General features: G+C 33.3%; 2 protein-coding genes across 4 annotated transcripts; both read right to left on the reverse strand.

The window, feature by feature from the left end:
* Nucleotides 1-352: 352 nt before the first annotated feature.
* Nucleotides 353-10563, reverse strand: LOC127798776 (uncharacterized). 3 transcript variants are annotated; one of them, XM_052332377.1, is made up of 14 exons: nt 10318-10563; nt 9415-9686; nt 5491-5665; nt 4585-4668; nt 4260-4501; nt 3941-4160; nt 3358-3437; nt 3194-3278; nt 2867-2998; nt 2659-2772; nt 2515-2562; nt 2046-2130; nt 1314-1370; nt 353-792 (listed from the first exon to the last, which is right to left on the reverse strand). In XM_052332377.1, exons 2-14 carry the CDS (start codon nt 9630-9632, stop codon nt 692-694), a joined length of 1641 nt encoding a protein of 546 aa, XP_052188337.1. In that variant the 5' UTR covers nt 9633-9686; nt 10318-10563; the 3' UTR covers nt 353-691. The 3 variants fall into 3 exon arrangements, with proteins under 3 accessions (XP_052188337.1, XP_052188336.1, XP_052188335.1); XM_052332376.1 differs by having other exon boundaries at nt 9415-9689; XM_052332375.1 differs by having other exon boundaries at nt 9415-9682; nt 10318-10562.
* Nucleotides 10564-18331: 7768 nt separating this feature from the next.
* LOC127799359 (probable methyltransferase PMT3) lies at nt 18332-24346 on the reverse strand. Its single transcript, XM_052333329.1, has 8 exons — nt 24066-24346; nt 22717-23179; nt 22414-22578; nt 22143-22325; nt 21398-21992; nt 19897-20009; nt 19544-19764; nt 18332-18988 (listed from the first exon to the last, which is right to left on the reverse strand). The coding sequence occupies exons 2-8, from the start codon at nt 22984-22986 to the stop codon at nt 18700-18702; spliced, it is 1836 nt and encodes a 611-aa protein (XP_052189289.1). The 5' UTR covers nt 22987-23179; nt 24066-24346; the 3' UTR covers nt 18332-18699.
* Nucleotides 24347-26624: the final 2278 nt, after the last annotated feature.

Consider the following 26624-nt stretch of genomic DNA (forward strand, 5'->3'; position numbering starts at 1 on the left):
TTAGAACGTCTTTTCTTCTTCTGTTCTGCAGAACTGTTGGGTCAAAAAAAATATCATTTTTGGCATCTCAGTTAATTCGATTATTTTGATTTTTTTCAATACGAAGAACAAATCTAACAGAAATAATTGAAATTGACAAAATTAAAAATCGAATCGAACCGACTCATAACTTGAACCGTACCGAACCAAACCAACAATTTTAACAAATTTAGTTCATTTATTTTGATTTAACCAAAATATTACTCAGCAAGAGTAAATTGTCATAAACGACATAACCCCTTTGATACCTTTACTCTTGAGTCAGGAGAATCGCTGGAAAAAGAATCCAAAAAATAGAAAGAGAGATAAAAAATTAAGAAATGGCATTGCTATCATTAATCAAATTCTAAGAATGTAATTACATGGTCAACAATGACGAAGAGGAAAGGGTAATTATACACATTTCTGATGCTTGATAAAGGTTAGTGGGAAAATTTAAAAGAAGAAAAGGCGGCATCATCAGTAGTAGTTGAACAGATAATTTACACTGGAAAAAGATTTACATAGACCAAATCGAAGTTGATCAAAGGCAGATTAAAACCCGCAAAAACTGCCTCTTGTGACACACAAACTTCCACACTTCTGAGTATACCCGCAAGCAGAGTTAAGAAAAAACCTTCCGACTGAACATGGAGAAACTAGCTGGTGAGGCTTATGATGCTTCATTTTCTTTTGTGACTTCTAGCTGTGGAGGCAAGAGGCTGAGAAAGCTTCCTTGAGCAGGTTGATTCGCAGCGGTGTCCAACTCATTATCTGCGTTTGATCCAAAACGAGAATTTTATGATAACCATGAAAATGAAGAATTATGACCAGAAAACGAAAGACAAAGAGGTGGCCGCGAGGAGAGACAGTTGGCTCATAACAAGAAGAACTTTGCTGACAAAACCAAAGAAGTTTTGTGGACCTGTTCGCTTTTTTATGTCAAAAGCTCAAGGTAATAGTATGTTTCTGTACCACAACTACATTACAGAATCATAACCATCTGAATTGGGACCTATGCTTTCGTAGGGAACGTCAGTAGAATTTCATAACTTCCAGTATATATCATGTTAACATGGTTAGGGAGAGAGGTAATGGAAAAGCTGGAATTTAGGTAGTTGATCTCACCTAGTAAGATTAAGGTAATACAAAGCATGCACCAACGTAATTTGATTAACGCATCAAGAAAACTTGAGCACACATATCAACCTTAAAACATCCAAGGTTTAATTTGTGCATGCGTGTGTGTGTGTGTGTGTGTGTGTGTGTGTGAGAGAGAGAGAGAGAGAGAGTACCAAAAAGGGACTTGACAGTCGGCCTCTTAATTTTGTTGCTCTTCTTCTTTAATTCAGCTGACAATGGAAAATGCATATTATCAGGAAAAAAAAAACAGAAAATGCATTATGAACATAAATCAAAGATGGCCAAATTGAATTACGAGGCTAAATAAATGTTGCCTATGGAAGAATTTGGTAGTGACAGAGAGTTAATAACCAAAAAAAAAAAGCAAATGGAAAACAAGGCCATAATATTAAAAGGTAGCACTATTACATTTATATTACAATTAACTTCTCCAGATATGTCCAAAGTATATGTTTAAAACTTCACACACAATGTAAGGGGGAACAAAAAAAAAAAGCAAAAAACCCAGCACACAGTCCCAAGTATAGCTGATGGGATATTTGCTCACAATGTTAAGCAAAACAAACCCAAAACCTTGAAGCTCGACCTGACTATAACAGTAGACAACACTTGCAAGTTGAACCCATCAAACATGAAGAGTACTGCATTTTTCTTTTCAATCTTACAAATCGCCAGTTGTGTGTGCGTGTGCCTCTCTCTCTCTCAACTCTAAAATACAGCAGAAAGTGATTAGTCCTTGACCAAAAGGAAAAGGGAAAAGTTGCATAGCACATAAAAAGAAAAAAGATCTTTCTGTACATGCTCACTTAAGGTGGTAGAAAACATGGGGAGTCTAGTAGAGTAAGGCAAAGATATAAGATATGTGTTTCAGATGAGCTAAATACCAATTCCAGGTACTTCGTGGTCATTTACAATTTCAAAGTTCTTATATGTGTAACCGACGAAGTTAATGTCCTTGGACGAGAGCATCTGCATCAGAAGAAAATATTGGTTAAAACAAAAGCAGATGGATGCCATAAACATTCAAGTAGTAAAATATATCAATCAACTATTCTAGTCAACCTACACTGATGTGATTGCGGATAACATAGCAGAAATAACAACTAAAAGAAAATTGCCCTTAAAAATCATTGGGGTGAACCACTAGTTGCAAAAACAATTTATCAAAATATCATGATTTGAAAAACTGCGTAAAAGTGCTTCTATCTCATCCCAAACTACATGAAAGAGTTTCTTTCTTCCCAATCTGGTAAGAAAGTGCATGTGGTGTTCTGATAGTCATGACCAGATGCAGAACTACCAAGATTAGCTTTATAGCCTTTAAACGCACATAAAAAATGCACACACACCAACCTTCCTCCACGGGCCAGATCTTGTTGCAGTTGAAATTTGGTTTTCAACCTGAACACAATTGAGAGAAAGAAAGGCCATAAGTGACAGGAAACAGTTTTCCAACAAGTGCATCACGGTATCAATAAAATGGAGAAATTCCTGCACCTCTTCAAACTTCTCAAAGTTCTGAGTGTCCAACTCATCATTGACCTCAGGAATAAATGCAGCCTTCATCTGATATAATTTGTCCCATTCAATGCCTTTGAACCATGGGTGAGCCTATAAATAACAAGCCAAACTCGGTATATCTCAATTTGAAACTATACAATTAAAGTGTACTGAAGAACTCAGAATGGAACACACCACACAACACCTTTATTTCATCTGCGCCTTTTGTTCCAAGTCTTTGATCAACATTACATAACAATTTGCTGATAAGATCCTTTGCTTCTGGAGATAGCTTTGCTTCCTCAGGAAACTTTAAATGAGTTCTCCAGTTTACTATCTGCCCAAGTGACAAAAAAGATGCTTATTCAGTCATCAACTGAAAATGAAGGACAACAAAAAGGATGAGGAATCCTTAAAAATTGATCAAATTCATACATAAACACAAATGCAAGGTACATATACAAACACACGTGAAAATTCCTGCTCCAGAATATATGAGATCTGCAAAATTCAAATGCATTCCTAAAATTACCTTCCGACAAGTGGACATGGGATCATCAGAATAAAAGGGTGGATATCCCACAAGCATTTCATACATGATAGCACCAAGAGACCACCTGAGGAAATACAGAGAAATGTCATCTAAAGAAAAAGAATAACATGTCGCGCAAATCAGACATGTTCAAAACCACCCACCAATCACATTCCATTCCATATCCTTTCTTCAGCAAAACTTCTGGAGCAATATAATCGGGTGTACCAACAGTAGAATAAGCCTATAGAAACCAAAATAAGAAGTTTTAGGCAACATAAATCACATGGTCACTCAAAAGAACATCCTAAAACAAACATAATAACAAAAGAAATAAACGCCAGCTAATTATTATAGTCAACAATAAACTGAGTACAGTTTTACTGATCACAAAATATGGTAAATCTGGAATATTCAGACAAGTGGCATCAAGACCTTATAAAGACAAGGGCACTTTTCCAATCAGTCACAATAATTCCAAAAAAAAAAAAAATCTTTTTTTAATAAATACCACAATAGTTCAACTATAACCACACATCATAAAGAATGTGAATCCAGCCTGAAACACATACCTAAATTCCAAAGAAGAGTTACAGTGTGAATTTACATTAAATGCAGCACATGCTCCATGACAACATACAGTTAGGAGTATAAAGTCTCCACTGAGACATTTCATATTTACGTTGAAGAATGAAGATTGCCAACAAAGAGTAGAAAAAAGATCAGTGATGCAATAGTAGGCCTTACAAGCATCCTTCTATTCCGTTGCCAATGTTGGAGTTGTTCCTGTTGGGTGCGTTTTGGTGCAGCTGGACGTCCATCACTCTGAAGAGCACCACTAAGGTTATTTCCCACAGAAAAATCCTTTTCATGAAGATTACTGCAGTCCAATGGTTTACAGAGTCCAAAATCTGATAATTTCATGTGGCCATATCTATCAAGCAGCAAGTTGTCAGGCTTGATATCTCTGCAACATAAATGCAGAAATTTTACCTCCTCTAGATATATCAACAAACCCATAACAATAAGCATAAAGTTGGTTCACTTCAAACATATTCCAACAAACCTGTGAATGTAGTTATGTTTATGGATAGATTCAATGGCCAGGACTGTTTCCCCAACATAAAACCTGGCCTCATCTTCTGTCAAAGTGTCCTTCCGCATCAACAAAGTCATCATATCTCCACCGGGGAGGTACTCCATTATAAGATACAGAAACTCTTCATCTTGGAAGGAACAGTAAAGTTTGACAATGCAATTGCTATCAACCTCTGCAAGTAGATTTCTTTCCGCTTTGACATGCTCAACCTACTCAAGTTCAATTTTAATAGGGGGATAAGCATTTAGAAGGTCCTTCAATAGGGTTATGTGAAGGTTGGAAAGAAGTAAACCTGTCCCCTGCGAAGCATTTCTGATTTTTTAAGCTTTTTCATAGCATATACATGACCTGTTTTCTTTTCTCTACATATTCTAACCTGCATGACAAAAGGAATACATCATGAATTGCATCTGGATACTCCATTACTTAACTTTGACATCAATGTCAAATCATTATTAAAGAATTTCAAGAACCTCTGATCTATCTGGGTTAGATATGGTAACAGGTCAGCAATACTAACTAAAGCCTCCTGCCACCTATGAAGTTATATCAAACAAGTTTTAACCTAGCAACAGGAAAATGATTCATGTGGAAGGACAAAAAAAAAAAACACTAGTCTTTTGATGATGTAGTCAATTCTGGTTTGATTCGTGAGAAAAGTATTTTAAATGTGATGTTGGCCTAAATTCTGTGTGCACGTGAATGTATAGATGCATAAAGAAACATAAATTTCTGACAGTCCACATTCCATAGAACAAGGTCTTACACATAACATCTCGCACCTGAGATGCATCAGTTCGGTGAATAAACTAAAGGTTCCAAATTCTAGCCTCCTGTATAAAATACGCCCAAGGGGACAAAACTTCCATGTGAAAGAAAAACAGGATAGAGAAAAGGGCGGGGGTGGTATTCACACTTAAGATGTAGGAAGGTAGTTGGAAAGGTCTAAGAAAGGAGAAATGATCTGTTGTTCACATGCAAACACTACAGCATGTTTTCTATGTCTCATCTTTCTTTTTCTTTTCTATTGGGGGGTTGGGGGGGGGGGGGGGGTTTGTCGGAGCAAGCAAATACCAGCAAGAATAAAGGAGGAAGAAATGTCATTTCCAACAGGGTGTCCAATAGTGAAACTTTTGATCACAAAATGATCTAGGCAACTCATATCAACAAAGCCATTGAGAGGCAAAAAGAGTCACACCTCCCCAAATGCACCCTTTCCTATCATTGTCAATGGTTCAAAATCATCAGCACCCATTTTATGCCTCTGAAGGCGCATGTACTCTGTTTCCTTCTTTTCCAAATACTTTAATATGTTGTTCTGCTCTTCCTCAGAGACCTCAGCATCTGCCAATTTCTTTTCCAGCATATTACGCCTACATGAAAACCGAAGTGGGAATCAGGCTAACACAGATTGGTTAGAACTTAATAATCAACTTTTACCCCGTAGTGCATGTTTTGTGAGACAAAGAAACAGAGATAACCAAGAAGGATGCATGATCATTCTATGGGATGAAAGCAGCAGAAAGCACAAAAAGGGCAACACAAGAGAAGAAAGGTGTTACGTCTAATTGCCCTAGCAACATAAAAACAACTATACACAGAATACTGCAAATTGAAATCATGATTTGAGATTTAATAGTTGACTTGAGTGAGAATAAGGTAGTGAAATAAAAAATAATTGATTAATAAGAGTGAAGTATGATTTGTTCCATCTGTTGAGAAGGAAAAAAAATAAAAAAAGAACAGACAAATTGGAAGGATGATTAAAAAACTGTTGAACAATGAGGATCCACTCGCAACACAAAACAGTGAAGTTGAAACATGTAGAATGCCTTGAAGACATTTAGATCTATCTACAACGGCAAAACATAAAACAGGTAAATCAGGTGCAGTGTCTACCATAACAAGCATATGATACAAGATGCAATTCAACAAAATGCTCATCCAACCTAAAAGTACTACCATGTGATGAGTTACAAGATGAAAATAAATATGATTTTCAAATTAACTACATGAGTTGCATGGCTACAGAGGAAAAATTGTAGCTGTCCAGGTAGCAGTTCGTCAGGGGTCATGGTACTGGGTTGGGGACGCGGAGCGTATTTTAGTGTGGTATAAGGTAGGCTTAATCAATGCATGATTTGGGTTCGGGGTACATTTAGAATATTTACTCAAGTCAATATTAAATTTATATTAATCAAAATATATATGTTGTTTTTTAGTAAATATTGATGCTTTAAACACCGTTTTAGAACAAAACATTTTATTAAATAAATAAGTACATAATGATTAAGATTATAGTTTCAAAATAAAAAATTAAAATTCATTATATAATTTTATAGTAAACTTAATCAATAATTACAATTTAATGTGTTCGACTAAAGTTCAAAAATTTCATATTACAACTAATTATCAACCTTCACTCTCCCCGGTGCACAGCTGTGTGCATTTGCAAATTGGAATGGAATTTAATTGACGTCTTCTCTCATATACCAATGTCTGCCATTCCCAGTGCACGGCTGTGTGCATTTGCAAATTGGAATGGAATTTAATTGACGTCTTCTCTCATTTACCAATGTCTTCTGGAATGGCAGAACCCTAGACGATCTGACCTCTTTTGTTATTTGTTACTCACTGGAAAGAAACAAACAAAATAAAGCAGCGATGCCACTGATAACCCACACTAGCAATGGATGGCCACTGGAGTCACTTGTCAAAGGCAAACCTGCTGATGAAGAGAAGTCACTGAAAGGCTCAGCCGCTCAGCCACAAATTGTCAAACACCAAGAGTTCCCGGCGTGTGACAGCTGTGATTGACTTCCAGCGACTGCTCTCCAACTTGCCTCCCTTAGAAAACAAGGTTGAGCTTTTCCTATATTTGATTTCTTATTTTCTACTTCGTAGTAGATTTTCACATTTTTCTTTTCTCTAAAGCTCTGGATAGCCTTTTTTGGAGATCCAGTTCATGACCCAGAGCAATCTGGGTCACATTCAACCCACGACTTAGGATATTCTTCCCAACTTGCAGTACCGCCCCTGGCTTCTATGGGAAAAATTCAGTAAGTGCCACAATAAAATTATCCAATATAAAAGGTCAAGGAAGACAATTAATCACGTCTAATAGATTTTTTATTTTTTATTTTTTTGCTAATAGATTTTAAACTGCCTGGAATTAGCTAGGATTACTTTTGAACAACCAAAACGAAATTTATTTGTCAAACATGGCCTTTCTAGAAATGAGTTGTTCAGGAATTGCCATGACTATGAGTTATATCCCTTCAAGTAGAGTTTCATGCTACCATACTGATCATCAACAAGTAGCCCACATCCTCTTATCTTCTTTGCTGACATAATATGAGATGGATGCAATTCAAGTATCAATGAGAAAAGGAAGTAAATCAAGTCTTAACAAGAGATATGGTACAACAGTGTAGAAAACCAAAACTATGTCCCTATTTCTTCTTTCAATACAGGATACGATGATCAATACTTCGAATAGGTCAATTAGCAAAGATTCAAATGAGAACTCTATAAGGTTGCAGGTTGCATTTGGATAGAGTGATTTCAAATGATGCCATTTGAAATTTCAAATTCCAAATGAGAAATAACAGAGTCAAATCCTATGTAAGTGCAACTCAAGAGAATTGGTAGTAATTATGCCCCTCGAACTTATAAATGTAACATACAAACCAGAGTACACAAATTGAATACCCAACATGTAAGACAATACTACTAATATTTCAAAGGGCATTTTGCAAGAACATGTGAACAATCCTTAGGCCAAGAGTAAAAAGTCCCAAAAAAGGGCAAGCACGTGGGGTTGAGATTGTTAGAATATCTCAGCCAGTTATCTAGGATGTTCTGCCATTTAAGCCTGATTGATCTACCATTTATGGGTGATCTTAATGCCAAAAAAGGCAAGTACAGGATTACATTCATTCATCACAGAAAAACTGGGCAATTTTCTCATAAGATGATTTTTGTGCTTCTTTATCTTTAACATGGTATTAAATTTTTTTTTTCCAAGTTTGTTGTACATTCTTATTTGTTGGTCCTGTTTCATGTGTTATGCCACTAACTTCTTCACATGCCCACAAACAGATCTATTCAGTGGATTTTCATACTCATCAGGAGTGCTACGTTTCAAACTGAGCTCGGGGGGGCAGAGGGGGGATTAAGTTATCCACACCACATATTCTAGAATCCTCATACCTGACCTGGATATACTATTGATGACTGAATATTCTTCATTACCTGTCACCTTCTTCTATAAATAAGTTAAACTTTGTACAGTTTCATTAATCACAAGAATATCTGAGTATTTTCTCTTAAAATTACTTTCATGCTCCTCTTATCTTTAAAATATATAAATGCCACCCTTGCACTAGAAACAGGAAAAACAAATCTGCTATTCTATTCCATATGAACAATTTCCTTAGAAGTTTCAAGACTTTTACTAATTGTTAAAAGATAATATACATCATTTGCACACACTCTTTCTCATAATCAAAAGTTAAAACAGTTCGAGTATGCATTTTGAACTTGGCAATGATATCAATGGCTTTAACAGTAGAAAAGTTGCAACGTTGATTTCAGTACAAGCACCCATTTTATGGAGCTTGCAAGCAACACAGGATTTGATTCAACAAGACAGCTCTCACCATGAATCGAAGAAAAGGTCATCAGAATTATCATGTTATGAGTATAGAGCTATACTCTTCCACCACTTTCTGGTAGAAAGCCAGAGAAACAAAAAAGAAAGAAGCCAGGCCAACCAGAAACAGAAAGATTTCAATAGCTTGACTTGCCAACAAGTGACCTTTGATTAATGGGAAGAATATATCATACAACAGTTCTCGAAAAGAATACATTGCAACTAAAGTATGAATAAACCAAGCAGACAAAATGCTCATTGAACATCATAAGAATTTACACAACATCTACATTCCACAGACTGCAATCCACACTGGCATCCCATAAAAGAGAATGATGCAAAGATCCTATATGGCATTACACATTAATGTATGCATAATAGTTCTTTGCAATGCATATGATCCAAGTATGATCATGACCATTTGACAAATTAGACTGGATATTAATAGATGGAGCACAGAAGTCATACCTTTCCTTCCTCTCTTGTAAGCTCTTCATCTGCTCTTTGTAATGTTTTTCTATGTACTGCTTAGCTGCGGCAACCTTCTGCTTAGTAGCATTTGAAGGCGCTTCTTCATTTGTTGGTGCTTTTGACCCTTCTTTTACATTTGTAGAATTTTCCTTGTTCGAGGACTTGTATTTATCTTTAGACCGAAACTTACTAAACCATCGCCTTGCCCACTCCATTTTTCTAACTGGAACCTCAACTACTAGAAACCCTCACCCCAGGCCGTTCACTTTCTCCTCCAATCACAAAAAGAACACAATTCATCAATGAAAATTTCTAATTATTAATTCACCCTCAATTCCAAAAAACTGAATATCATCCGTTCTGTAAATTATAAAGAAATAAAGGAACATTAATCAAGCTCGTACGCATCGTCCAAAATTATGCTTTTGGTTAATTTTGGCTATAAAGCTCATTAGTTCGTTCCTGTAAGGAATTCCAAAGCAATGGAAGATTCTCATCAAATCAAAGAAACACAACATCAACCTCACATTCTCAAAATTGCATTGGCACCAAATGTGCCAAAAAGAAAAGGCAAATCGATCAACAAATTCTTTCATCCAAACAAAGGAGAAAAGAAAATCCCAAATTTTAAAATTTCTCAGATGGAAATACAGTTAATTTCAAAAAAAGATCTAAATTACGCAGCGTCACCGTGCACGCTAGCAAACTGAACATAAATTCAACACATGACCCGATCTGAAACAGTTGCAAAAGCTGAAATTCTGAAACTTCAAAGCCTCAAAGACGCGAAATTCACATCCAAAACCGAGTAAAAAGCTCCCTAAGCTCCAGCAGCTCTAAAACCAAACCGAAGCATACAAAGTGAGACAGAGAGAGTGAAAGGAGGGAGGGAGGGTGTACCAAGTAAACTGCAGAGAGCAGCGATCGGAAACCCTAAGCCAATGCCTCCGAAGACGATGAAGAAGAAGAAGAGGAAAGTGCCGTTTGCTGTTGTTTGGTGCGCGTGAAGCTGTGATGATCCAACCGAAATGCCTTTGCTTTTCCCCTCTCCCTCTCTCTCTCTCTCTCTCTCTCAAATGGAACTCTTTCTTTTCTCGACTTTTAATCAAAGCTTCTCTTTCCGCTGCTTTGAATAATATTCTCTCTCTCTCTCTCTCTCTCTCTCTCTCGCTACACTCCGTCTCTCTCTCTCTCTCTCTCTCTCTCTCTCTCTCTCTCTCTGGAAATGCACAGTAAAGCGGCGTTGAATCTCGCGCGAGAAGTTTCGCGAGCGCCGAGCGGGCGCTGCGTTCTAGGCGAGTGATGTGAGCGCAGCGCGCACCCATCCCCATTTGTAACGAAACGGACTGTGATGCCGTGTCTTCCCTTCTTTATTAATTCGGAATTACTATTTACACTCTCACGTGTATACTGATATTTTATACTAATATTTTATATTATTTATAATATTTGAGTTCTATAAGACATTCATTGATAGGTTAAATTTATATTTTTTTTATTTTACACGAAAAATCTATTAAACTTTAAATTTAACTCATTAAATACTTAATATTTATAATTTATACCTATTAACCACTTAATTATCTAATCAACTTTGATAGTGTAATAGACATATTAAACACTTGAATGATGGTCAAATATTTAATTAAAAAATTAAAAAATATATATACATAGATTGTGAGTCATTGCTCTAATAAAAAAAACATATAATATATACATAAATTATATGTTTTATATAAAGTTCAAGAAAAAAAAATATGAGTTTGACCTTAATTCATAATATTAGTAAACGTATAAAACATAAGTATTTAATTAGCATTCTTAATTGCTTGCAATAATGTAATACCCACAAACTTATTTGACAAATAACTATCACAAATTTATAGTAATTCATAATAATTTCATTTAAAATTAATTTTATATAAAACGATTATAAATTTAATTGTCACATTATTTTGCGAGTATTATTTGTCAAACTTGTTGTGAATATAATATTTCTCGTACTTTTTAGCCTTATTTATCTTTTACAAGAGAGTAAGGATTTGAATAAGTCATAATATTTTAATTTTAAAATTAAATTATTATTTTATTTTAAAAATGATCAAATAAGTTATTGTAATTCAAGAGTGTAAGTCAATTTGATCACTCTTCTTTAAAGACACAGACTAAAATTATATGTGATTATGTGAAATTATCATGATTGAGAATAAAATTAATGTTATTATTAAAATTAAAATATCGTTAAACGAAGTTAAAAAGATAGTTTCTACATAATTAGCGGGCTCTATAATTAAAAATTATAATGATTTATTTGTCAAATTTTAAAGTTTTACATTCAAATCATCCCAAAATCTATAAATACATTGACTTATTTGACCTTTACTAAATTATAAGAGTCAATATAGTCTTAAAACTAAAGAGTAATAACTTATGTAACACTTTAACTATATTAAAAAATTAAATGTCAAAACATTCATTTGATGAGCCATCGAGGTTTTACCTAATGATTAATCATATGTTATAAAAATTTTGTCAACCCCAAAAAGAAAGTTATAAATATTGACCAAATTTAGACTGGCTGGCTAATTTCTAATTATAGCCAACTACATGGAGCAAAAAGTCCAAATTGAGGATGATTGAAGCTTGTTTTACAAGCTAACAATTGGGTGGTGTTACATTTAAACAATACGCCCCAAAATGTCACACATGATCACTGTTGATAGCAACATAAGTGCTTATTGTCAAGGAAATTTCAGCTTCCTCATGTGCTGCAACAAGAATGGCTGTTACCCAATTTTTCTCATATCATGGTGGACCTTTCATCCTTTCATAACGTTAATCATTATTTGAAGAGTAACACATAAGGAATAATAAATGTATCTTATATTTTAAATTTTAAATAATTTTATTAAATTAACTGAATAGTATAAAATGAGATATATATAATTAGCTAATAAAATTATTTGAATATTAGATATAAGATGTAATAAATATACTTTATTTAAAAATAAAATATAGTTATTGTAGTCTAATAGGTTGAGATCATGTGAATTACGAGTATTATAGAAATGAGCATTCATTCGATTCGATTATTGAATTAATCGAATTATTCAAATTTAAGAGACTGAATTTGTTCTAAATATCAAACTGAAAAAATACTCAAATTGAATAAATAAAAAAAATTGAACAAATCACCAAAAAAAAAAGGGTTAAAAAATGACTTTATTTTACTAAGTTTGATTATTTTGATATTTTTTAATAAGAATATTGAATTAAACTAAAATAATCAAAATACTTAAATTTAGAAACCAAATTAAATCGATCAAATCAAACAGATAATTTTAGCCAATTCGATTTGATTATTTCAGTTTAATTGAAATGTTGTTTGTTTTGCTTATTTATATTTTAAAACAAATTAAATATAAATAATACGTTAAATTTAACTTTGTCTGCAGTTTATTTGAAAATTAATTTTCTATTATCCTTCTACTAAATTTATTAGAAAAAAATGAAGCATACGACGTAACACCACATATTTCAATGGCGCAGGTTAGCAGAATATGTCAGAGTGCTGTACTGTGGTGTCACAGGCTTAGTGTTCCAGGAGTTGGCGATAAATTGAGAGCCGAGACGAGAGGAGATTTAAAAGATGCGAGTCATTGGAAGGAACCGTTCATTGCCTTTTTTAAAATGATAACAGAAAACGCGGTGCAGGTTGCAATGCTGAGCTGGACCACTGAGATTTCTTCATACTTTCCAGCTCATTTCATCTTCTTCACTCCCTTCTATGATTCATGGATCCGCAAAATACTATTTTAGTCCTTCTTTACTTTCCAAGAATAATTCATCTTCTTTGCTTATAAATATATATATTTTATTTTAATTATATTCTTAAATTATATAATTTTAAATTAATTATACTTTTAAACTTTTTATTATCTTAATTATACTCTTAAATTATATAATTTTGAGTCAATTACATGTCTAAATAAATTTGTTGAGCATAATAAATTAAGAGCAGTTTAAAAGTATAATTGAAATAAAAAAAATTAAAAATGTAATTGATTCAAAATTATATAATTTAAAAGTATAATAAAATAATTTAAATATCTAAATAAAAAATATATATGTAATAGTTCAGATGTTTTAGGATTTTTTCAACTTATGGGTAATTTGATTTTTTTCTCATCCACATAAATTTTTTATCTAATATGTCTTGATAACATAATTTTGTTATGACATGCCACTTTATCTTTTTTACGTGTGTTTTATATTATGTATATAACAACTTTGTTTATTTCAATTAGAACTTTAAGTAATAATTTTTAATAGTTAATATATGAAATCTTTTTTTTTTTACATTTGGAATCAAAATATCATATTTTTTTAATTATAAAGAGAGTACAACAAACCAGTTATCTTATTTAAATACTATTAACTAGTCATTCACGTTACATATAAATTCAAATATTAACAGGATAAGAACATAAAGCAATAATTTTTAATAATTGAGATATCAAATGTTAACATGTTACACATTAAAGATTAAATGTTATATTTTGTAATTGTGGAGATAGTGCGATATATATTAAGCTTTATGAATTCAAATCTCATTAATATAATTATTTTTTGTTGTTTAAGCAAGATATATAAAAAGATATTTAAAAAAAAAACTTTATAGGATGTTTCATAACACTAAAATATGGTATTTGTGTACATAATAGTATAGATAGATAAATATATAGATATTAAATATTAATATAATAATAAATTGTTTAAAATTATTTTTTATATATAATTATAAAAAAAATCACATAATTTTTATGTTAATTATGTATAAAATTTATCTCAATATGAGAAATGATATTCTTTTTTATTTTTATTTATTACAAAATTAAGAATAATAGATTTGCTATCTTTTTTTTCTGATATATATTATATTATTATTCATACACACATATATATATATATATCAAAAGAATAGAGCCTTGATGTTCGGCTGGAACATTGGGTGCATGTCTGCCACTTGGCAGCACACGAGGCCTTTGCCAGTTGGCCTCCTATCGCCCCTTTTTATCTTCCACTTTTGCTTGTTGCCAATTGGCTGAGTATAGATGCTTTATTCTCTGTCTTCAACTCCTTTGTGTGACCATATATATTTAATTTTATTTATTATGATGTCTTTAAAATTAAGATTTAAAACAAATGATTTACTATTATTAAATTATTTACATTATTATATAAATAAATATTATATTTTTATTTTAACCTTATAAAATATTTTAATAAATATTTTTCATAAAATATTTTTATGTATCTGGTTTAAAAATAAAATAAAATATATTAATAAAATTTGAACTCATTTTTAAATAATAATTAAATTTTAAAATAATTTTACTATTATACTAAATTTTATTTGAAAAAGCTAAATAAATAAACCGTAACGGCCAAATCTCTACCCATAAATTTTCATTTAAAATTTATTATTTTTCCTAATAAATTATACCAAAACATGACCCACACCTCTAGTATTATTATACCAAAACACGATTATTTGGCATTGAATATATTATTGCTCATAGTTAAAATAAATGCATGGAATGTGTTTTATCGGTTGATAATAAAGATCCTACATTTTTTAATTTAAAAATATTTTATAATTAAAATAAATAATAAAAATAAAATTTAGGACGTCGTGGTATGTTTTCTAATAGAACGGGATGCAAAATTATATGTGTTTTATCTGTATGTATATGTAACGGAGGACATTTAATTAATTTTACATCTCGCTCTAATAAAAATTAAACATATTAGAGATAGTCTCTAATAAATTGGAGAGGTAGTTTGTAATATACAAATATAGATAAAAAAAAAATAAAATAAATTAAGTAAAGGTTTCGTTAGATAGTGTTTTGACAGTTACAATTTACATTTTACCTTTGTTAGATAAAGTTATAAACAAAATAAGTTCTTGTGTAATAATAAGAATGTCCATAAATTAGTTGTTATATAGATATATTATAAGTTGTTTTTTTTTTTAGTAACGTCCATCCTTTATAAACTAATATATTAAAATAACTTATATATATATATATAAATCTTGCCATCACATTATTATTATTTTGTTTTTAAAAAAAAGTTATCGAGTGATCAAAGACACAATATCGTACATTCTAACCCCAGCAAAAGCAAAGATCAATACATTAATTTTGTTGGTAATATCGACCTTCAGAATTAGACGACTATAATTTGTAGGCTCGCAATGAGGTAAATAAGCCCAAATACAAAGAGAAAGAACAAAATAGAAATGATACAAGGAATTTTTACATAGTTCGGCCAGAATAATGCCTACTTCACGACTGTACTCTGGGTATTTCGGAAGAGTAACAATATATTATTGTTGTTGTTCTCTTTTACAATGGTATTTTTGACCATTTTTTATAGTGATGAGAGTTTACAGTTGCATAAAATACCAAAGTGAAAAAATGATATCATGAAGACAAGATGTCTTTATCAATTCCATAAAATTAGAAGTGGGGCTCCGTATTACCGAAGATTTGATTTGTATAAGATAAAGTAGGTGGGTCATTGCCCTCGGTTATTCAGCAGCAGTGTTATTATGCGAGCTAAATAGTTTGACTGGCGAGTTGAATGGTTAGGCCAACGAGCTGGAAGCGTTGCTGGGAGCTCGTTGAGCATATCATTGAGAGCTCGCTGGAAGGCTTGTTAGGAGCTCGCTTGGTTCCGTAATATGAGCTCCATCGATGTATGAGCTTGCCATAACGAGCTCGGCTAGGTCTACTGGGCTTTAAGCAATTGGGCCTACCTATTAGATTGAGTCTAACCCATAAAAAATAGTGCAAAAAATACATATAACATGTAAAGATTATTGAAGATAATATCATTAACTCTTCCGCTTTAAACTGGTGAATCATATGATTAGTGACCACCTGAAATTTCTAGTTAGACGGATCACTAAGGAAGCTACCACAATGAGTAGTTACTATTACATTATTTTAGTAATATATTTTACATAAAAAATGTAAAAATAACTAGTTTTCATTTATGATATTAAATTCCTACGTTTGACTTACCTGGCAAAAGAGTTATTTATATGTTTGGTTTGTTTAGTGGGGGTCATGGTGCCCAAAACCTGGATTTGAAAACTTGCATAAAATGGTTGTGACAACTGTTACAAAACACAAGTGATGAGTACCAGAAACCCTAAAAAAGGATGAGGTTTGGAAGGGAAGGGTCCCCACAGCTTTGACAAGTGAGGTGGGGTGAGGGTTCCCTTGACTTTAGGGCATCAATTGGGACCATGTTTCAAGCAAATTGGGGGAGACAAGAAAAGCATAAAAAAGGGAAAGGTTTCATGGAAAAAAGAAGCTGAGGAAATTGCTTTCCACATTTTGACACTGGATTGCACTACTTGTACCTAAGGGTTAGGTCACAGTGCTTGGGACATTAGAATAATGGTCTCTTACAGCTCAGTTTACCCTAGGAAACACCCCCTCCCCCCAACAATGGGTAAACATCAATGTGATCATGGGATTTCTATAAATACAAATATTAATAAGATGTATCATTCAATATAAAAGCTTTTTATAACATTTCTTTGGGACATTAGAATAATGGTCTCTTACAGCTCAGTTTACCCTAGGAAACACCCCCTCCCCCCAACAATGGGTAAACATCAATGTGATCATGGGATTTCTATAAATACAAATATTAATAAGATGTATCATTCAATATAAAAGCTTTTTATAACATTTCTGTTTGTATAATTGTACTCTTTAAATTAGGTTGAAATTGAACTTTTAGCGAGGACCAATTAAGAGACTAATCTTTGAAGACCAACTTTTAATAAATGCCAATCAAGAACGTGACTGTAATTATAATGGGAAGTTGTCATTGTCTCATAATCAAAGAAATTATTAATTTATACACGAGTACCAGATTAAAACTAACATAATTATACATCTAGCTAAGGAGAGATAACTAGCATTCTAGGTGTTTGAAAATGCAGAGGGAAGGAAAGCAATAGGGCACTACCTTAGATAATCTGGCAATAGCATTTTTTAAATTTAAGCAACATGGCATTGATTTAGAAACTCCATGGTGCTACTGCTAAAGATGGTGATATGAAAACAGGATCACAAACTACTAATTAAAGTACTCATTGATGGTGTCTGGTCTGGTCCAGATATTAAATTCCCACTTGAGGCTAGGGTTGATCACTGGCCATTGCATGTGATCCTTGTTGTGAAGTCATTAATACTGATAAAATGCAGGCAACTGTTTCAGGTTAAATAACTAACAAGGCAACTATTAAGAAGACACAGTACAAAGGCCATCTTAGTTATAATAGACAAAGAAAAATACTTGCTTACCTATGGCCCTTACATGTGGTTTCCCCAGATTTGTAGACACCGCAAATCAAGGAAGGGTAATGAAGAAAAAATGCAATTACAAAACAGAATCCCTAGTACACGAAATTTCCTGCTTTGACCATTCACTTTTCCTTCCTTTTACTCCCAAGAATCAGAGTTCTGAACGTATGAAGAGAAAACCCAATAAGGATGATTTAAGTCCATATCGAAGTCTGTCTGATCCTTTCAATAATCTCCTACTAGTCCTAAGTATCTTACCAAAGTTTAAACAGAGTCCCACAAATAAATTCCTCAAATTTTGGAACTAATTAAACAGAGTCCCACAAATAAATTCCTCAAATTTTGGAACTAACTCATAAATATGTAATGTCTTATCAGCTATGCACTAAGCAAACTTCTCAAATCCTTCCAATTTTCTATGATTTTATGACAGCAATTAGTTACTTCGCAAAATATGTAGTGCAACGCATACTCATCCTACCATCAAGGTTTCAGTAAAAGATAAACTCAAAGAAAAACATCAACTGTAGATTCATTTATAATGAAAGAAAGAAGCTATTTCTCTTACAAACATACTCAGTCCCATGTATTTTGTGTTATATGCATCTGTAATTGGGTAAGTGGCTCCCAACAATACCCAATAAAAGATTTTAGAGACAAAAAATGATCAATAGCCTATGGATGGAGGTAGTCCGTGGTATCAATTACATAATACTAAGAAAAGAAAAAAAGAAAGGCACTGAAAAAATCGCTTGATGCTACAAGATGTAAAGAATTACCCCACTGCCCTTAGGACATCCTTTTCTTGACTCATAAGAGGAGAGATAGGACACAAATGGGAATGCAAAGAGGCTCTGTTTTCTTACTCTGAATCTCTAACACTCGCCAGCTATAGTTTCTTTTGAATGACAATCACAAAATCATCCTCATCCTGGTCTGAATCAGAAGAGGAATCAGCTTGTGTCACAGCTTCCCAATGCAATGCTTGCAAATAATTCCTCACAAATTCTATAATTGGTTGTTTATCCCGGATGACAATGAAACCAGTAGGCCTGAGCATGCGATCCATCTCAAGCAGTAGATCCTCCACACTGCAGCCTTTTCTCTCAATGTCCGAAAACAGAGTCCAAGCATGAAGTAGATCATAAGTCCGGGGGTATGTTGAGAAGGCTTCACACCTACAGACAAGTCATCAAGCAAAATCATATTTCAGAAGTTAACCACCAGAAAATCATATTTCCACGAAGGAAGGCAATTACCACATTTTGTAATGATGCCATCAAGAAGATAAAAGATAAACATAACATCACTATTTCTTGATTTAAAGAGCATGGATCAAGGTTTTATTTAATTTTAATTTTTTTAAGAATGCAGAAACAATTAGATTCATCTAGTGTTCTTTTATTAGTGGTTGTTATATGAATCCAAGTTACACTCAATCACCACTGTAAATGTGTGAAATAGGGACAAACACGTCATTAACTACCACTTGGTGTCATCCGGGTGGGCTTATTTATTTGTCCAACTTCCAACATAGTGCTCTCAGTCTATGTCATATAAGCAGCACATATAGCATAGTCTTTTCTTTTCCCCTCATCTGAGAATTGAGAGCTAATATTTTGGCGTCCAAGACTCCTTGGACACTGGTAGACAAACTAACTACAGGGATGAAAGCAAAAGGCACTCCGGTTCATAGTAAATATGAAAAAGTACCATACTAGTTGATTTCATACCAGTTGTGAACTGTGCCAATCAGGCCTCTATCATATATTATCTTGAGTGTGTTGGGTCCATCTTCAGGGACAACATTCATCACCCACACGTCCTTTTCCTTCAGAGAAGCACCAAATGATCCTAGATTTGCTTTCATGTCCATCAAATTCCTCAGAGTGTCTGATGTTACCTTCGGTCTCAAGAGATTCCAGTAATTCTCAACTCTTTGCCGCCAAAGTTCCTGCAGCACACCAGCAGTTCCTAAGCTGATATTTGAGTGTTTTTTGGTTCTCCAATGGATGCACATATTCACTAGTAAGCAGCTACAGCTATAGAGTAAAAAATGCAGATGACAACATATTCCTCAAGTTACCGTGTCCCTTTCAAAGATTTCATTGGAATAGCCAAAATCAGCAAGACGTGGAGGAGGTGTAGTTAATCGAGCAGGCCATGGAGCCAGTCCACTTCCCCTAGAACTGTGGTCATCTGACAAAGGAAAAAAGTAATGACAGTGATATGCATGGCATGTAGACAATGACAATTTTGGGTTTAAAAGTGATGTAAAACTAATTGCAAGCCAGCATAATCTAGAGAAAAGGATAAAGAACTCCTAAATCAAATGAGAAGAAATCAACCAATAGCATATCATTGTAGTACTTCAATGCTCATCCAAGGCCACAGCCAAGAGGCTCACCTAGGGTGAATGCACAAGGTAGGAGACCCAGATGACAGGCTTCTATTAACCTCTATTTCATAATGTAATTTTCCAATGAGCCCTCAATTTTTTGGAATGTCAAAATGTGGTGGAGTATTCAACTTCATCAATCTCTCTCTATTATTCTTTTTTCTTTCTTTCGTTATTTGTTGCTTGCTTTGCCTCTTCCACATACTCCCCCCCCCCCCCTCGCGCGGCAATTAAAGAAAAAAAGAGGAAAGAACTTGGTCATCTTTTTCTTTTACTTTTGTGTTTTTCAATGAGGTTGTTTGTAACAAGGTCGAAGTGGTTCCTATTAAAGATAAAATGCATAAGACATGATTAAGATGATTTGGTCATTTAAAAAAAAGACCAATAGAGGCTCATGTAAAAAGAGTGGATGGAATGGAATAAGTCTTTAGCAAAAGTGGTAGAGGAAGACCACGAAAAAGTTAATGGGAGGCTCTCTAACTTCTATTTCAACCAACAAAAAATCGCTCATGGTTTCCTTTAAAATATCACAATGGTTGCAAGTCCTTTGAGAGTGCAATGGATGAAATATTATTGTTAAAAAAATAAAAAATTTAAATGATCAAAGAAGAAGAGCAAAGATGAGTCTAATCCTGCAAGAAAAACCAAAATGAGAATATCTATATACAAAGAGATGGCAGTGAAGAAAAAATCCACTACCAACAATCAGAGCCTAAAGGGAATAGATGGATGGATAGCTATGAGGGAGATGATACTAAGCAAGGTGAGCATGTGCCTGTAACCATAGATTATAAAGCAGCTCATTGCCCAGTAAATTAAAAGAAAAGCATTGTTAACAAGAACATCCATGCCTCAATATTCTCATTAGTCATCCAGTAGAAAAGTTAACCATAAAAGTCAACACAGCTTAGGAAACCTAGTTTTAACTCCAAAACACAATAGCCAACAAAATAGTTCCAGTGCAGCATAGCAACATCTCTTCACATCGATGTTTTTTTGCAGAAGTCAACCTTAGCCAAACTTAGATGAGCTAACTAGCACCGAGGCATCTTCCTTTTTTAGAGTCAACTTCTATAAACCAAGAGAAAACAGTGTATCTAAACAATACCCATTCCATAGGAACACAGAAATTATGGCATGAGCAAGTGAAAGTAACATCAACAGGCGCCAAAAAAGACAAGATACTTACGGTCAGAGTAAGGTGTGATGCAGGCTTCCATTGGAACACCCCAAATTGCATCTGGGTCGTCATCAGTCTGGCAAAGTGGAGGAGAAGTACCTGGGTCTCTTTGCATGTAACAGTCATTTGTTAGTGGTTTGACCCAAATGACAGTTTGGTTCCTTTTTGTAGCTATTTTCCAACACATGCGTTCAACGAGTGCACTCATCTTTTTCCATATTCTCAGATCCTCTTCATCCTGAGCATATGCTTCAGGAGATGAATAGGCAAAATAGCCTCCTGGTCTGAGCAACCTATCTAACTCAAGAAGAAGGATCCCATCCCTTTGAAGCCAATCAATCCTACAACGGGAACAGTGTGCTAACTCAAAAGACCTGCTTGGATAAGGAAGCCTCTTAGTTCCAAGAACCCCAAGATATGCAGGAATCCCTCTCTCCAGGGCAAACTGGATCTGATTCTGATGCACATCATTAGGTGCCAAGGACATTGCAATAATATTGGACGAAAGAAGATAAGCTCCAAAACTTGCAACACCACAGCCAACATCAAGGACTGTTCGTAACCTTCCCTCATTATTCAAATTATTATTTGAAAAGTTAAGCATCTGTCAAACAAGACCAATAGTATTATTGTGATGCAGATTGCAGATACTGAAAATTTTATTGTGCATGGGATAATGATTCAAGTCATAGTTTGCCAAAGAAATCATTTTTCCTGGGACAAATTTTTTATCACAAGGGACCAGAACTCTTACATTTGCAAGTGAAGCGATGTACTTATCCGCTCCATAGTGAAAATGAGTGCCTCCACCAGGAAAAGCTATCTTCTCACCTTTTTCAACCATCCAGTTCTGGTCAGACTTCTCATGTGCAAGGTGAGTATGGGGTATATTTGCTTTCCACACTTCATCTCGACTTCTAGGCCATTTGATTGGGATCTGAAACAATAAGGGGCATTATAGTACTCAATGAACCAAAGATGTGTGTATTTGAACACAGTTTTCATAACTTAAAGTGTATAATCACCTTGTACCCTGGTGGGGGAGGAATCAAGCAATTGAAGCGCCGGTCAGCTGGAGGGCAGTGTCTTTCATAGTGTTCCATCAAAGATAGATCCAGCTTCAATCTCATTTGGTATATCAGATTCCTGTCTAGGCAGGGAATTAATTCTGAATGTCGATCATCACAAACCTTCAAACATTAACAAAAAAATTTCAACTTTGTGCCAAAACAAATAAAAAATGGGAAAAATGAAAAGGATCTATTTTCCCTTTTTTTTTGTTGGGATGGATTTTCTTTTCTAATCCTGCTAAGCTCTAAAGAACTTACAGGGAAACTCTTTGGAATAAAACCATCTTCTCCATCTTCCAACCCAACCTTGGTGGAAGATTCATCTAGCTTGCCACCAAGATCAAGGTCGTCATCCCCACCCAAATATGATGACCCAAGTTTCCTCAAGGACCGGCTACCGTACTCTAGAGCAGATTCACCATGTTTCTCTGAGCCAAAATATACATAAAGAAAAACAAGAAAGACGACCACAGCAAATATAGAACCAATCAACCGCTTCTTTCGCCCTCCATCTGATCTACCCCTCATTTTTATGCAGTTTTGAGAGCCTTCCAAGTAATGTTTGTTCACAATATTCAGTTTTTATATTTCCAAACAAGGAATTCACAGTATTGCTACCAGATATTACTTGGCAAATTATGCTGCTTCTGCAGGTAAGGAAATAAATCCTATTAAAATTTCTGCAGACCAAGTATGAAGCATGTTATCAGAGTGAGCTGACCTGTTGAAGAAAACCAAGTACGTGTCAGCATAGTTTGCAAAGTACACGAGCAGAAAGAACAAGAAACAGCACTTGGAAATTTTAGACATCTTTGTCGATAATTTTATCCCTGAAAACTAGACCATGATACCATTTTCATGTCCAAAACTATATTTTTTTTTTCTTTTAAATTTGAATTAGACAAGAACAGGATTAAAAACAATACATGAGAAATGTCTGTCTTCAAAAATAAGGTAAAATGTATTTAAATGAAGTTTGACAGTAAGAGGAGGAATTTCTTTGCATACTGAGAATCTACTAATCATTAGAGGTGAAATAACACAAATAATTCACTAGCATGACGTCAACCACAATCAACAATACAAACAATCAATTGACAACGAAGTGATGTAACGGCAGCGGACCATGCCCCTTGCGCAACCACAAACCCATCAAATCTATAATAAACAGAAGAAAGAGACCTTTTTACCAATAATGCATCATAATAATTTCTTCCCAGAGGAAATGCAGGCATCGTAAAGACCGAAAAGCCCATTGTAAGTCAAAGAGGCACGAGCACCTCCACTTCAATTGAGCTCACGCTTACAATGAGCCAAGAAGTCGTTTTTTGTTCTCTTTGGTTAGCAGATATCAGACATTAAACCGCATGCCTATATTTTCCACAAGAACAACTAAACTGACGGTCCACAGTCCAAAGAAACAACAATCCGGGTTCTTTTCGTTTAATTGAACTTAAAAATGAACGACAAAACAATCTCCGAATCAGCAAAACTAAAAGCGACACAAAAATCCGCAAGAAATGGCTCTAAGAATCTTCAACATCAAGAAATAGATATCAACGAAGATTAAATCCACCGAAACAACAACCAAATGAGGTCGAACTCACAGTGGCTCGATCCAAGACTGCACGGAAACTCGATAATGTCTGATCAAATTGAGCGAGCAGCAGATGATCAGAGTGAGAGTGCGTAGGTGGAAAGTGTGAATTCAAGATTCCTTAACAGAAGTGTGAATCCAAGATTGAAGACAAAGATAACTCCGTTTCTTGCTAATCTCTGTCTATATAACTGTATAGTTTGTATCTACAGGGAGAGAGAGAGAGAGAGACCATAACCATCTCATCAACATGTGCGGCCGCAATTAGTAGAGAGAGATTAGATCTGAGAGAGTTTACCTTTTCAATTTCCGATTTTTAAGAGCGACACGCAGAAAGAGCAAAGCTTTTCTTTCTTTTTGTCGTTTATAAATTACTCGCTATAATGCACGGAAATGTCTTTATTTTTAAAATACTAACAAAATATTTTTCACACCGTTTCTATAATTTTTAAATTATTTGGGATCTTTTTGTGATATCAAACAAATATAAGAATCATAGAGATTAGAAATGAAAAAAATTATAATCTCTATTTTTTTTGTTTTCGAAATTTGTTTGAATGTATTCTAAAATTTATATTTATTTTTAAATTAAATAATTTTTTATATTAAAATTTATATTTATAAAAAGACTTCTATATTTTTTTATTTATGTGATTTTTTTTATTTTTTTATTTTCATTTCATATCATATCTGTTTTTTATTTTTGTGTGACTTAGATTATTAGTAACTTATATTAAATGAATTTTAAATGAAAAGAGTAAGATGATTAAGGGAGATACTTTTTATATCAAAATGTTATTTTGATAGTTAGGAGTGATATTTGATGTAATATTTTTTTATTGATATATGATTATATAATTATATTAATTAATTATATAATAAAATATACTAATTTAATAGTATCACACACTAAGTATCCTTTTTAAGTGTTGAAGAGTATTATTGATTTACTATATACTTAATGCATAATATCATTATAAGTGTTACATTTAACCATCGAAATAATATTTTATTTCTTATCATTTAAATATAATTGAAATAATAAAAAATTTGAATTAACACAAAAAAATATAAAAATAAAGTGATTAGAGTAATTTAAAAATTCAAATACAAGAATATAATTGAAAAATGTCAATACGGACCATCTGGCCTTTATACGATTTAGACAGTCTAGTCTCACCGATTGAACACTCCTATTATTAACAAGGAAATTATGATATTTGCCCCTATGAGCATAGTATAGTAGTAAAGTACTGAAGTTTCACATTAAGTATTAGGTTTTGAATCAATGTGTCAACTTGAAAGATATATTTATTGCTGGAAGGCAATAATAAGGCAACAAGTTTCGCATGAGTTGTATTGAATGTCTAGTTTTGATTGTGTATAGACTGTATTTGTATTCATATTTACTCGACGGTGCGTCAAGGGGGAATGCCACCTGTCCGTAGAGATTATTCAGACGAAACTCAAGCACTCTAAGTAAATAAATAAATAATAAAATACGATATCTTTTAATATAATTTAATAATAAATCACAAAGCTTAAGTAAGATAACAACGATTCACGGCTCGAAGCCGAGATCTCCCAGTAAGTGCGTGCCTTAATTCCATTGAGCGTGGAGGCGGATCTGAACCTTGGGACGCTACATGAAAGTGGGCTGTAGTTTGTCGTCCTTATTTGGGCCGGAGGGTAGGCCCAAGTAAGGACACAGGACGAAATTATGAAAGCCCAAAAATGAGGCTCTGGGCCAAACCATATATCTCGGCTTCAGCTAACCCAACATAATGGAAACAATATAGGATGAAATTGTATTTTTGTGCCCTGAACTTTCACATTTCTTTTTTGTACTTATACAATTTTTTATTATTTTAATGATATTATTAAAATTGATTTTTTAATTAATTTATAATTATCTAAATTTTTTATTATTTCTATTATACCGCTAAACCTATATTTTCAAGTCAATATAGTTCATGTACTTTTATATGTAAAAAAAAAATATATATATATACATTATATTTTATTTACGTTAAACTATAAGAGTTAAATTGATTTAAAAATATCAAAGATATAATCGAAATAATAAAAAGTTTAAATTGTTATATAAAAAAAATATTAAAGTACATGAATTAAATTGACTTGAAAATATAAATTTAAATATGTAATTGAAATAATGAGAATTTCGAGTGACTTAAAAAAAAATAAAAGTATATGGACAAAAATATAGATTTAGCCATAATATATCCTTAAATTTTCTTATTATCCTTAAATTTTCTTATTTTAAAGTCAAAAGTTAATAAAGTAAGAAAATTAACCTCCATTTTGGTTGGTAAAATTAAATTAATTTATTCAAAGAATCTTCGTAGAGTCTTGTTTGGTAACTCAATAATTTGGGATAAATTAGTTATAAGATTGCTTTAATCCCTAGGCATGAAATAAATTAATCCCACTGTTCTCCCTGGATTAATTTGTCCTAACCAAGAAAATTACTGTTCGAACTAAAATACCCATGTCTACACATTAGTAGCTGTTTAGGTGTCGATAATAAAATAAGGGTATTTAGGTAAAT

Source organism: Diospyros lotus, chromosome 4, assembly GCF_014633365.1.
Source record: "Diospyros lotus cultivar Yz01 chromosome 4, ASM1463336v1, whole genome shotgun sequence".
NCBI lineage: Eukaryota > Viridiplantae > Streptophyta > Magnoliopsida > Ericales > Ebenaceae > Diospyros > Diospyros lotus.

What these genes read in the sequence shown, in the direction of transcription:
- LOC127798776 (XM_052332377.1), bottom strand. Translation starts at nt 9,632, where the DNA reads ATGGAGTGGGCAAGGCGATGGTTTAGTAAGTTTCGGTCTAAAGATAAA. An exon ending in TTACAAGAGAGGAAGGAAAG is followed by an intron (nt 5,666 to 9,414) that starts GTATGACTTCTG and finishes GTTTTCATGTAG; the next exon opens with GCGTAATATGCTGGAAAAGA. An exon ending in GATCTGGCCCGTGGAGGAAG is followed by an intron (nt 2,131 to 2,514) that starts GTTGGTGTGTGT and finishes CTTCTGATGCAG; the next exon opens with ATGCTCTCGTCCAAGGACAT.
- LOC127799359 (XM_052333329.1), bottom strand. Translation starts at nt 22,986, where the DNA reads ATGAGGGGTAGATCAGATGGAGGGCGAAAGAAGCGGTTGATTGGTTCT. An exon ending in TTATTCCAAAGAGTTTCCCT is followed by an intron (nt 22,579 to 22,716) that starts GTAAGTTCTTTA and finishes TAATGTTTGAAG; the next exon opens with GTTTGTGATGATCGACATTC. An exon ending in ATTGGCACAGTTCACAACTG is followed by an intron (nt 18,989 to 19,543) that starts GTATGAAATCAA and finishes ACTTGTCTGTAG; the next exon opens with GTGTGAAGCCTTCTCAACAT.